This window comes from Patagioenas fasciata, chromosome 7, assembly GCF_037038585.1.
Source record: "Patagioenas fasciata isolate bPatFas1 chromosome 7, bPatFas1.hap1, whole genome shotgun sequence".
In the NCBI taxonomy this organism is placed as follows: domain Eukaryota; kingdom Metazoa; phylum Chordata; class Aves; order Columbiformes; family Columbidae; genus Patagioenas; species Patagioenas fasciata.
Window position 1 is genome coordinate 37,727,830 of NC_092526.1, and position 13,052 is coordinate 37,740,881.

Below are 13,052 nucleotides of genomic sequence, written 5' to 3' on the forward strand. Positions count from 1 at the left end.
CGCTAACACCTAGATCCAAGCAAAAAGCCATTCGCATGGATTTTCAACTGTGAAATCCTGCTGAGACTGGATTTGCTTGCCAGATTTTGCCGTGATCTATAACAGACTGCTCTCAAAGTACTTCCCTTCACCTGGAAAACAAAGGCTATTTTTCTTCTTTAAATGAAGAAAAGTGCCAGCTACTCAATATCCGAGCACCCCCGTTGGCTTGGGGTTTTACTTGATAACCTGGGCTGGATTTTGTTCACACATTTACCGCCCTCTCTCTGCAACTTTGGCTGGAACCAGCTGCCAGTTTCCAAGCTGCTGTCTCAGACTATCTAATGCACAGATCCAATCTCCTTGCTGAATTACATCTGCAGTGGAATAAAAATGGCAGATAATTCACTTTCTATTAAAGTTAACACACTCCTCCTCTTGCTTCCTGCCTATGTTACGCAGTGGACGTGTTTGCATGTTCTGCTCTGTTTTTTCAGCTGTTTCAAGTGTATGAGATACCAATTACTGGGTGTGCAGAGAGAGGACGGCGACTTGAGGAACAACTTCCGGTTTACACGACTCCTCACCTCACCCCTGCTCCAACATTTCAATGAATTCTGTTGGGCAAGAAGTCTGAAACAGAGAGATCCTCAGGTGCCCTCTCCCCCGCCCTTTCCCCCCTCATCGAATGTTTAATCAGAGCAGAATAACTCCTTAATACTAATATTTATTCAAACCGCTGTAGGATCGCATCTGCTCGCTCAGAACTGGCGGAGGCCGCACCGACACCAGACAAAACCCAGCAGAAGGTACGAGTTCTGTCAATATCTCTATAGCCAGACTAAGTTACGTAAAGATGTAGTTTTTAGCATATGCATTATGATATTCAATACATTTCTGAAATACAGATTGCTGAAAGTCTGACCGGTGGCCGATGTACTATTTAACGCCCACAAAGTTTTGCTGGCATGCTTCTGGCACAGCCACAACATCTTTACCTGTGCTAAAGATGCTCAATAGCTTATGCAGATTTTCCCAAATAAGCATCAAAGAGCGAGCAGTATCACCGTGCATCTTGTGCTTTGTTTATGCCACATTTTAAAGAACTGTTCTAGTAGAAAATTTTGTACAGGTGCTAAATGACAAAATTAGTGCTAATTTACATAACTATTAGATGCTAGAACAATGCAATCTTTTCCAAGCCTGGAGATGAGGGTAAAGATTCTTAAGAAAGCAGGAATTAATTTTCTCTAACAGGGTACAACAGGAGCTTTAGCTCCATGCTTGCTCTTAAAAGTTACTGGTCCATAACCGCTAGTGATCTGAATGTCTGCAACAACCTCGAATTACGCTGATTTTTAAGTCCTACTTTTACTTCCCATATATCTGTGGTAAGATAAGATGGGGTGGAGAAGAGCATAGCAGGCAAAGATATATTCCTATTTCCAGAATCTCCAAAATATGGAGAGATTTGGACTGTGAACATTGGTGGGCAGAGCTCCCAGGGAAAAAAATATCCTAATCAGAGTTTATTAAATTACTACCAGACAGACGCAGACAGCAGAGAAATGAAGGCATATGCTCTACCAGCGATGACATATCAGTCTGAACCGAGTGCTGACTGCAATGGGGAGGAACACATCCATGGATTGTGGTGGTTCTGGATCAGGATTGTACGAGCTTCTAGGTTTCTTGCAGTATGAGGAGTTATTTAACCTGGATCAACATATCCAAAGCACGATTTTCTGAAATGTCACAGTTGAAGAGGAATGTGAAAGCCTTAGGTGAATATATGGGCAAAGAAAGTTGGACAAAACCATCAAGAATTCAGAATATTCTCCTGATACGTTTTTAAGAGACTTCTGTGCAGAGAAATCAAATATGTCACCAACTTATGAAATGGAAGCTGTGTGGCTGCCAATTGTATGAGCTGTGTTGAAACAGCTGCTCTAGCAACTGTTTTTACTATTAAATTCTTCGGTGACTCTTCTCTTAATCTCAAATTAGATACCTCTTCCCTTTAATCACCGGTTTATAGAAAAGCTCTCACCTCGCCAGGCAGGGTTTCACCGAGGATAACAAACAACCGTAGGTCTGCTCAAAGCGCTGCTCTTGTGTTTCCCCACGGCTCAAGTCTCCCCCACCCTATTTATTATTTCTCGGTGGGTGGCACGCTGAGCGCTCACCACTCCGTCCCCTATATGTTTGCAAAAGAACCCAGAGCTATATTTGAGTTCTTAAGATTTCACAGCCTGTTATTACCTTGAAGCGTGCAATTAAGACCGTCCGCATACAATTCACTTTCCTACTTCATCATCATAATCTCCTATTTCCTAAATATGTACATAAGAATACCTATAACTGACTCACTTTAAGTGGCTTGCTATTAGAAGCTTGAAACTTGTCATGGTGGCAGTGACATTCTTGTTCTTTTTAACTTCTTTCCTGCTTTTTTTTTCCCTAAGCCTGCTTTGCAAAGAGGTTCACACACAACCCTGTGAGAGCTGCAGGAAGCTTGCTGAAACAATCCCAATCCAACGCCCTCAAAAATCACACATATTTACACCTGATGCTGTTGGCTTCCTACATTTCTCCTTTGTCAGCTGTATTTAAAGCTCGTTTGCTGACAACCACCTTTCAGCCACCTCCAGAGCTCTTTATCAAGAGAAAGCCAAAGCCAAGAACAGCGGTGTTGTCTTATTTTACAGCGTGCTTTCTCACAGACAGATAAACTTATTTCCTCACCTTCACAGCCTAGAGTCCCCACTTCTGGATCAGTTCTGAATTATAATCCAACATAAGCAGGAACATTTTTATTCCAATCTGCACCTATAAAGCAGTTGGCTGAGCTTCCCAGCCGGTTGGTCTGAGCCATTTCAACATCCATCTCAACAAGGCAACGGATGCATTTGCATTTTGCAGCACATGCCGTATTCCCCAGGTTTCACTCAGCACATCACTCTGTCGATGCATTCTGTGGGACACACGCTTTTGGTTTTTAATTTGATCTTCTTTCTAATTTGCATTCACTTATCTTTTTTTCCACAGATCTCAACCTAACCATTTTGTACTGACACTTCTTTCTTTCATTAATGTTTTGTTCCCTAACAGTTATTTTGTTCTTTCACTCACTGGAGGCTTAGCTAATACAGGCTTTTTTTTTCTGAGGCAATATCTCCACAACTTCAATAAATTTTGTAATATTAATTCAAGCCCTTTTGGTCAAAAGCAATATTTTCCTCCATCTTCTGTATTTTTAAGCTGAATTTGGTGCCTTTAGTTTGAGTGGGAGGTCCTTATGCCTGGTTATACACTAAAAACCATACCAGATCCATGTTCTTTGTAAAAGTGACACTTGAAAGTATTTTTATTTACTCCGGTTAGTATCCCCTTGCAAAAAGCCTCGCTGTTTAGTTTCAAAATATTAATTGACTTTTAAACTATTCCATATTGCATTAACCGGCTTTTTGCTATGAGGAGTTGACTGACTTATTAGAAAAATTGACAAAGCCCATCCCCGTCTGCCTCCTTCTACACTTCAGAGTATTCTTCTGGGACATCTGGCTTTTAGTGCTGTTGGGTTTTTTTATAAGCTATGTCCCAGTTGTTGCAGACATTTTCTTTGCTCAATTTTCTTTAGTTATTCCCATGGAAATTACAGAGGTGGTCTGCCAGCCGCGATCCATGATTTGATGTCACGAACCTTGACCTTTCTGACTTGCTAAAGTATACTTTTACAGTATGAAGACTTAATTTGGTTTGGATATAGACATCCTGTTCAAGGGATATTTCTATTTTATTAGAAAGCTAGAGGTATGTTTTACAACCAAATCTCCTTCCTTTCGAATTCAATGTAGAGATTTCTGTAGCTGTGATCCTGTTTACAATTTTCCTTCCTCCTTTTGGCCAAGTTTTACAGAAAGGCGCAAACCCATTTTTTGAAATGCCTGCAGTACACTGACCCTCTCATACCTGCTCTGCTTTTAATACCTGAGATTCTCCCTGTAGAAGGTACACACAGGTTATTTATGAACTCAAATGTGTTTTGACACCATACACAAAAAAAGCCTTCAGACTTCACGCATGACACTGAGGTGATATCAGTACCACGGCAAACGGCAGCAGAGTAACTGAAACCGAGACAAACCAGAACAAATTACAACAGAGCACTTCCGATATTCTCCTGCACCTATGTATCACAAATCTGGTGTCCCACTATGGACTGGGACTCCGTCCTGCCTGAAATACAATGACTTCCCTGACATCTCAAACACACTGGGCAGTTTCCACGGCCATCAGTTTTATTATCTTGCAGACTTCAGTAAAGTTAGTTAAGCAAATCTTAAGTTGTTTGATATCAGATTTAAGCTCATCTTTTAACAAGCTGGTGCTCTCGCATGTAAGAATTATCTTTGTTCTTTGCTTTTATTTCATCTTGGCTTGTTTATTGCAACATATCTTGGAGGTCCTTGAGCAGGACTAGTATTTCCATTAAAACTGATTCTAAATTAATCTCCCAGGACTTAAAACCCAACTAAAACCTTACACATATTTAATTTACAATGAGATCACCACACTGGAAGATATGGACAGATAAGGTCTTGCTGCGTTTTCAAAGAAAATACAGCTGTCAAGATAAAAATCATATTTAAAAAATATCCCTGAGTTACAGCCAGTCACATCCCTGGTATTACTTTAGATAATTAAACAGAAGAGAAAGCTAATAATCAAGCATACCATAGAATATACTGTTTGAATACTACTTGTATTTCATGTGACTAGGATGATGAAGTTAGGTGGGCTATTCATTTTCTGTGCCATACTTGGTTCAAATCCTGTTTGTGACTCCAAATTATCAAGTCGTTTCAGTTTTGCAGTTATGTCAGAGGAACATTACAGAAAAATGATTTACATTGAAAATTAAATAGACCGCTCACAATTGGTTCTCAAATCTTTCTCTTGACCCCCTTCTCTTAAACGTCATCAATATCCTAGTAAATGGACTGGAGCTGGACCAAGGGTTGGACTTGATGATCTCTTGAGGTCTTTTCCAACCCAGTTGATTCTGTGATTCTACAGAAGATTTTCCCATCACCTTCTGCCTGTCATAAAGCAGAGAATCACAGAATGTCCTGAGTCAGAAGGGACCCAGAAGGATTGAGTCAGTGATTTCGGGCTAAAAAACAAAAGAAAAGAAAAGAAATTTCAGTAGAGCCATGTAATGAAGTGAACGCTGCTGGGTCAGTGCTGTGTAACATATTGTCAGATATCAAGGAGGAATGTAAACAAGCATACAAAATGAGAAGGGGGACAGATTTTTTTGCAGTGTGGGATGGAATAAGTTCAAGTGATTTAAAGCAAAAATAATACTTGTGATTTAAATGAACAAGCAGGGAAATTTCATTTAAATAATTGATTTTAAACCTTGCTTTTTCATCTGTGCTCTTTGGTTAGTCAGTTCCCACAGGTCGGGAATGCTCTGGTAAGTTGATTTGCAGCTAATTATCATCCGTACTAAAATAGTCATTTATGTTAACCAGGAGATTATACTATATACATAAGTAATATCAGTATATTCATTTCAGATCCTGCTAGACAATGGTGAATGATGGCTCTTATTTAATAGACAATTAACTTTTTTGTGATTTGTGTCAAGTCACTTTCTGATGACGTACCTGGGATTCAATTAAATTGCAGAAATCCTGTATTTTGAAATAAACCCGGTTAGTGAAATAAAGGCAAGAACAAATACAAGAAAAAGCTCATGCAAGTTGCTAAGTAATCCCTTCCTTCTGTTTGAGGAACCTTATCTCTTTGTGCCATAGGTGTTAGAGAAACTTCGCTGATTCAATGCTGTTTTCATGCTCTGTAGTGTAAGATCTAAGTGCTCAATCTATTTAATTTATTGAAAGGGAGGCTAAATATAACATAAAATGATCACTACACAGAAATACTGAAGGGGAGGCATTTCGCAGGCTTGGCTCTTAAAATCTATCAGAAAAAAGATATTTACCATAGTATCTAGAAACTGAAATTGGGAAATTTCAGGCTTAGGGGAAAAAAAGGTATAATCTCTTACAATGGTAAAATAATACATCTCTGAAGAATGCAACAAATTCTCCACAACGTGACATTTTAATTCGAGGTTAGATGCTTTTGTAAATACAGTTGTAAAATTAATGTGGCAGATCAAAATTGAAATTTAGTTTGATGCGGAAATGTAGAAAAGTCTTGGAAGGCTCAGGCAAGGAGACCAAAGTTGTCCTTTTTTGCTTCATACCTAAAAATGGAGGATGTGCTGCTTTCAGCTACTGTCTGAAGAAGCACAGGTTGCACGGTCAATCTGTAGAGAAGCTTCCAGTATGGCAAGAATGTGCCCTCAAAGGCTGTTTCCTTAACACATTTGCAGGTTTCCCAGTTTGAAGACACGTTACATTTAAGACAGAAAGAAACAATCACGGGGTTGCTCAGCGCTCTCCTCCCAGCCCCAGCAATGCAGCTGAACTCATTACACAGCCTGAACTCATTTTTCCAGTTATTTTCTAATGCTCTTACTGCCTTTCCAGCCCCAACCCCTTTTCTCACCAAAAGCGCATGTTTTTCAATAATACGAGGGGTCCAGAGCAAGTCTGGAGTCTTGGCTTTCCTTCGGAATCAATATTTCTTACCAGCAAGATGGCTGAGCTTTCTGATCTACACTCAATCATGTCACCAGTGTCCCGTCTCGGTGTCTGACAGTCTGCTTCTGGTCTCAGCCAGCTTTTCCACCAACACACAGAAGAACGTGTCCTCAAACACGAGATTTCTCCAAACAAGGCTGCCATTGGCAAGGTTGTGATTTACATGAAGACAGACTTCCATAAAAGCAAGCTCAAAAATAAACCTATGAACAGAGCAGCTTCGGCTTCGTATCTGTTCCATAGCTCCAGCAGGAAAATATTCTGGATCACAAGAAGAAAACAGGCATTAAAAATAAAATGGAAAAATAGAAATGTTTTTCTGGCTCCCACATCTTTGCCCTGCTCCTCTTCCCAAAAGAAGAGGTAAGAGCTATCAGAATCAAGCCACTCTCCTCCTAAGTAGGAGGATTTAACACTGCTTAATACTAGTACTCAGCAGTACTTAGCCGTAGCCCTAGGGCAACACGTAAGAATTGAGTGCAAAGAACTGTATCTCTCTTGCAAAGCCTTCCATTCTGTCTTTCCCACTTTGCCGCTTTTCTGCAGACAGAAGAGCACAAAGCAGGGCGAGATGAAGACCTGCCACTCTCCTGCCACAGCCACTTATCATCTCATTCAGATGGTTTTGCCTCTAGAGGTTTCCAACCCACGGCTACAGTGGTATTATTTTACCTAGGAACTGAACTATAATACTGCTCATCTGGCCACTCATTAAGCCAGTCACATACAAAGCCTTCCTCCAAAGGATGCTGCCTCCTGTTTCCAGTTTTTAATTAAAAATATAACCCTACACAGGAACAGATCCTACACTCAAAGCAAAAAGGGCGTCACTGAGCTTAGTGAGAACAGGACACTGGATTTGCTGCTGTATCTATTAAAAAACCTTGATACAGTGGAATTCCTCAAACACGGTCAATATGGACATATCACCTGAATTTGGCCCATAATACACAGGCTTAAATTAGCAGCATCGGAGAAAGACAGAAGAACACAAAACAAAAGGGCAAAGCAGCAATGATGTTTCAAAGCTTAGACTTTTACAACCCAGCAGCTTTAGATGCTGCTGGCGATTTGACTTCCCCTTCACGCAGACGGTGCCTTTGCAATGGAATGGGGCAGTGACAAGCCGGCACCATTCACAAACCCATTTGGCAGGGGACCATTCCTCCTCCTCGCCCAGTGGGGAGGAAGACCAAGGTGCCTGTCCATGCCCATGCACGCTGGCGTGACACCTGCTGGCTTCAGGTGAGCAGCAGTTCCACCGTGTCGGTCCCAGCTCCTCCTGACATGGCACTGATTCCTCTCCCGCCCCATCCAGCAGAACTGGCTGCAGCCCCAGCGTTTTCCTCTCTTTCCACACCAGAGCCGCAGGCAAAGGTCACATCCTCTTGGACTCAACACACTACTGCAAGAAGAATTTGTTTCCCAGCATCTACAACCCTCTCCTGAAGCCTCTAGGTATCTCCTATTAAACTGGACCTAAAGAGCTAAGCATGCAGTTAAACACCGCATCCACACCAAATGCAGCTCTGTAGTTGGACCAAGGTGAGGAGAGGGACAAGGACAGGACAGCATGAACTAACACTAAAATGCTGGGGAGAAGAAAGCCGCTCTTTGAGGAAACACTACCTTTATTTAAATTACGCTGCCCACTACAGTAGTGTTCATGGATCCTCCACTGAGAACAGGTTGGCAAATGTGTGGTTTTTACCTGGATTCCTCTACACTCCTGGGCAGTCAGCCATGAGGAGAAAACAAATCACTCATTTCCATTAGCGGCTGGCAACGAGACTGCATCCTCTTCTTCTGGATTTAGACTTCACTGTTGCAATCTAGTCATTTGTGACTGCCAGGGCTTAATTACTGCAGTAACATGAAACTGCAAAACTCACAAAACCGAGGCACGGAACGCAGCAGCCGCTTGCCGGACTGCAGGCACCGCGCAGCATCATCATCTCAGGCACCAAGAAAAGCGACACTCTTCACACCCATCTCCAAAAGCTTATTGACTGTTTGGATGGCTTCCTAACCGGTGAGTCCCAGCCAGCTACGCACTCAAACCTGTTATAGGAGCTGGAGAGTCTTTTTTCAGCAAGTTAAATGGTGGCTTTGGGAAGAACGCTGTGAAATTCATGATCTGGTTCAGACAGACCTACTTTAAAAAAAACCAAAACTAAAACCAACAAAAAAATCCCTACAAAAATGCAAGGTGCAGAGGTGAGCAGTACACAGGATGCAGCAGGTTTGAAAAGGAACGGGACAGAAGGGACACAGAGAACACTGCTGCACAAAGCAAGGGCACGGCTGTGCCTGCACTCGTGTGCTCACTTCTGCTCATCCGCGCTTGAAAGGAACGCCGGGGAAACAAAAGGAATTCTGAGTGATGGAAGGTACTTTACTGGGAAATTTTTGTTTTATAAAGACTGCAAAAATAAGTTTGAGTAGCTGGAAGGGAAAAGTATCAAAAGGAGACACGATACAGGAATAAGAAAATTGCTGCAGAGAGTTACACTGGACAACGATTGCTAATTTATTCTTGTAATTCACAAGGAAGTATTCAAGAAGAGTGTGCATAATTAAACTACACCTAACTAACCTGCAAAAATCACTGCTAAAAACACGACAGGAGACATGAGTGTTGGAGGAGTACAAAAATGATGGCTATTTACCCAGGAAAGTAAGAATATCCACGGTCCATCAGGAAATACACTGCTGGAACGCGAGCTTCTGTTAGAGAAACCAGTTCCTGCACAGGAGGAACTTCCAGAACGATGGCTGACACAAGCATCATTTGAAGGCAGTAACTAAACTACAGACCCATCCTTTGGTTTTGAAACCAGGTACACTAGAAATGTCTGCAATATTCCAACGACGTCTTGTGAGACAGCCTTTATATATTCATTTCCAAAAGCAAGATATTCACTGTATTTTCATCTGGAATTGGACACAGTATTATATACTTATCCATCGGTCTATCTGGTGACACCTTTGAAGGGAAATAGTTCAGTGGAAAAAGAAAAAGAAGGAAAAAACCTATTTGATTTCCTAAATGCCAGCACTGCTTCACAATAAAGAATCTCTTCTTGCTTGTAAATAGCTGGTTTTGCTTTGATTTACAAATTATCTTGCTTGTAGGTCCAAGAAATGGACTGGGCAATCCCTCTAAGGTCTTTCCCATCCCTGTAATTCTAAAGTGGAAATATTCTTCTATTTTTGCTTTCCTCCCACTATCTCTCCAAGCATCCTCTCACTCCCATTTCTGGCTTGCTAAATCTTACACTCTGTTATTAGAACTCCCATAGAAACAGGACTGAAATCTCTGAAATGCTTCCTTTTTGTTACGCCCCACTGATTTCAGACTGGAATTACTCTTCATTGAGTTGATAAGGATTAAAAATTAAAACAGAGCCCTCAGAGAATTCTCTCTTATTTCCACAGCACTCAGTGGGAGTGCAGAGATGCTTTACTGGAAGGGGACTGCCAGTCAGACGCTCTTTGCGGCAACACTGGGACTTCAGTAGCTGCGGCTGCTGTCGTGGAAGCTTTCCATGGAGTGCTCTGTCAATGGCAGCTAGGATTATATCACTAGAAACTCAGTCATTTATGCCCTGCTACAACTTGTTATAACTCTTGCAGAGCCAGTTTCCTCAGTGTCAGGTTCTCTACCTGTGGATCATGACTCTTGCTGACATGTTCATTGAGGGCGCTTTTTTTTTTTTCTAAATTCAGAAGTCCAAATTAATAGTACAGTTATAAAGATGGCACTAAATCAGCGGCAAAAGGTGACAAGATGTGTGTGCAGGGGGCCGGTCACCGTACCTGGGTAAGGATGCGTATTGTCTCTCCATCCCCTCCAACTGGAGACTGTACGAGATCCCGTCTGGAACTTTTCCAGGCACCTGTGGAGAGAAGAGTAATTAGAGATGAACATCAATTATGCAGCCCAGCCACTAACAATGCTTCTCCAAAGGACAAGCGGAGAGCAGATGATGCTACACCACGCCAACATCGGCAAAAGAAAGGCAGGGGCTCAAAGAAGCTCCAAATCCCATACAGAATCATATGGCTGCTAAAAAGAAAGGCTTCTGTATCAAAGAACTGTTCAGACAAGGTACAATCTTCAGAGTCTTTTCCTCATCTGCGTGCCAGCCAGGATTCTCTCCCTCCCTGGCTGGCCTTCCTCCTGCAATTCAGTAACATGAAGACGTGATCCAATTAAGCAAGCACACCCCTTCTCATTCCTGTGGCATAACTACCTGAATCCAAGCTCGCATCTTAGTACCAGGTTTGCTGCTTTCTCTCCACTTGTGTGTTTTGCTCGAGTATCAAACGTGATATAGACAGGTTTTGCTTTCATTCTTAATGCAAATCCAGAAACTTTCTCTAATGCCACCGCGAAGCTAAGTATCCAGCTGGGAGTTAAGTGCATTTATCATGCTCGGTGCCGCTTCCGAAGCAAAGTGTTAGTGCTTTTGGTCGAAATGCCAGCGCTGCTTGGTTTGTTTTCAACATGGTGACCGGCGCTGGCCGGAGAGCACAATTCTATCAGGAAGGCTCCAACCGGGGTACAAAACAGCAAACTTCAATGCTTTTAGCACACAGGAGCTTGCCCAATTTCACTCATTCAATGCCTGCTGATGGCCCAAAGTGTTAAGAGCCTTGTTAAAATGGAGCTATTAGTCTTTTCCTCCATAAATGCAGGAGGCTCTGACTGCCTTCAGTGTTTCCTACATTAGTATGTATTCCTATTCCGGTGCTGCTAGAATCAGCAGTTTTATAAAGCAATATACTAAGAGGCCATTTAAAATCCCTTTCCCCTTTCACAGATTAATAGCAGAAAGGAAGATTTAATGCCTTTTCAAACATTTTTAACAATTCATTAGAAAGAAAAGAATAAATCACACCAAGCTTTCGGCAAATACCCGGTTACAAAAAGAGAAAACAAGGATTAACATGTTTTTCACATTCTACAGGTTAGAATAGATTTCTGTCAGTCCTGCAATTTACCCACAACACATCATTTTCACTGTGGAAAAGCTTCCACAGTGGGAAATGTGCACTCAGGTGTAGTTGGTCTTATCTACCTTTACGTAACATTTTTGTGTAAAATGTCTTGTGGAGTTATAACATAAGCCAAGCCTGATGCAAAGAGAGGAATTACCCACTGCAGCTACTAGGCACGCTTAGGAATTATTCTACACAAGTATGGTCATGCACCTTGACATTCACTCAACATCCATGATACTCATAGGTGAAAAAATTACTTAGCATAGGCCCCTTGCCCACCCCACTTTATCTGACTCGAAACAGAGAGGAGTCCTCATGGAACTGATGGCGACGAGAAATAATCACCTCTGACCTGAAATGACCCCCGTTTTAGTAGTGCTGTACTTTGGATGAGCAAAAAATAACAATAATTGCCCTACATTTCAAAAAGAGGGCAGTAGGCTAAATGCATCGTTCGTTCATTTTTTTCCACTAGAAAAAGTGACACGTAGAGAGGATTTGTAAAGACAGAGTCACTCGGGCTTAGAGTCACAGCCACTGTAGCTGTTCTTACGCTGCTAATTTGATCAGGTTGATAACTCCCCTTAATTCACCAGGTGAGAGAACGGCCTCCAGATTTCTGCTGGTTTATGAAGAAGAACGAGGGGAAAAGGAATTACTGTATAATTTGGTTCGCTCAGCACAAAAGCCACGTAGTATACGGCCTACCTCCATGGCGGTAGATGGGCTATTAATTAGGTACAGCAGCAAGATGTTTACGAGCTCTAGGATGCTCCTGGTAACCGTGCAAGTGCCCTGGTGATCAGTCTCACACCTTGCACGAATCACAGCAGTGAGTCCATGTGCAAAAACACAGATTCGGAATTGCGGCAGCATCGAGCGGTGCTCCCAAAGCTTAACCCGGTACCAGAATGTCTAAGATATTTACATCGCGAGGCCTTTTTGCAGCCTGAAACCGCCCCTTTTCCGATGGTTTCCTACAGACCAAATAGAAGGCGATACCCCCTGCCAGGTCTGTTTGTATATATGATTTGAGAGACAGTTGCCATAGAAACACCCTGGCGGTGGATACACAATTTTGCTAATTTGGATCCATCGAGCGGCTGAATCTCCGCACCCTATATATATATATATTTATATATATATATATATAAACCCCCCCCGACGCTCTGGCACATCGTGCTCGGGCTCTGTGCAGCTAATTAAAGGCTCAGCCATCCCTTCTGTTTTCCCTTCTCCATCTGTCCACGTGATCCTAAAAATGTATCATGGCTCATACAACATGAACACAACGCTGCCCCGGTGAAGAGAGAAACTGCAAACCTCCCCGCTCAAAGCTATTTATGCTTCAGAGAGAGTCAAAGCAAAGGGTTCCTTGCTGTCTTT

The 13,052-nt window shown here is 42.1% G+C and overlaps 1 protein-coding gene and 1 long non-coding RNA gene across 5 annotated transcripts in view; one reads left to right on the forward strand and one right to left on the reverse strand.

Annotated features, from left to right (window-relative positions):
* Positions 1-13,052, reverse strand: part of PARD3B (par-3 family cell polarity regulator beta) — a 364,942-nt gene that overhangs the window by 19,137 nt on the left and 332,753 nt on the right. For all 4 annotated transcript variants that reach the window (XR_011740105.1, XR_011740106.1, XM_065840472.2 and 1 more), the window contains one exon: positions 10,479-10,558. Coding sequence is in view for 2 of the 4 variants with exons in the window: in XM_065840472.2 (XP_065696544.1) it covers positions 10,479-10,558 (80 nt within the window). In the remaining 2 variants the exon portion in view is untranslated. The remainder of the gene's footprint in view (positions 1-10,478; positions 10,559-13,052) is intronic.
* LOC136102932 (uncharacterized) lies at positions 580-1,677 on the forward strand. Its single transcript, XR_010651521.2, has 3 exons — positions 580-633; positions 725-788; positions 1,527-1,677. It is a non-coding gene; the product is annotated as an uncharacterized lncRNA (long non-coding RNA).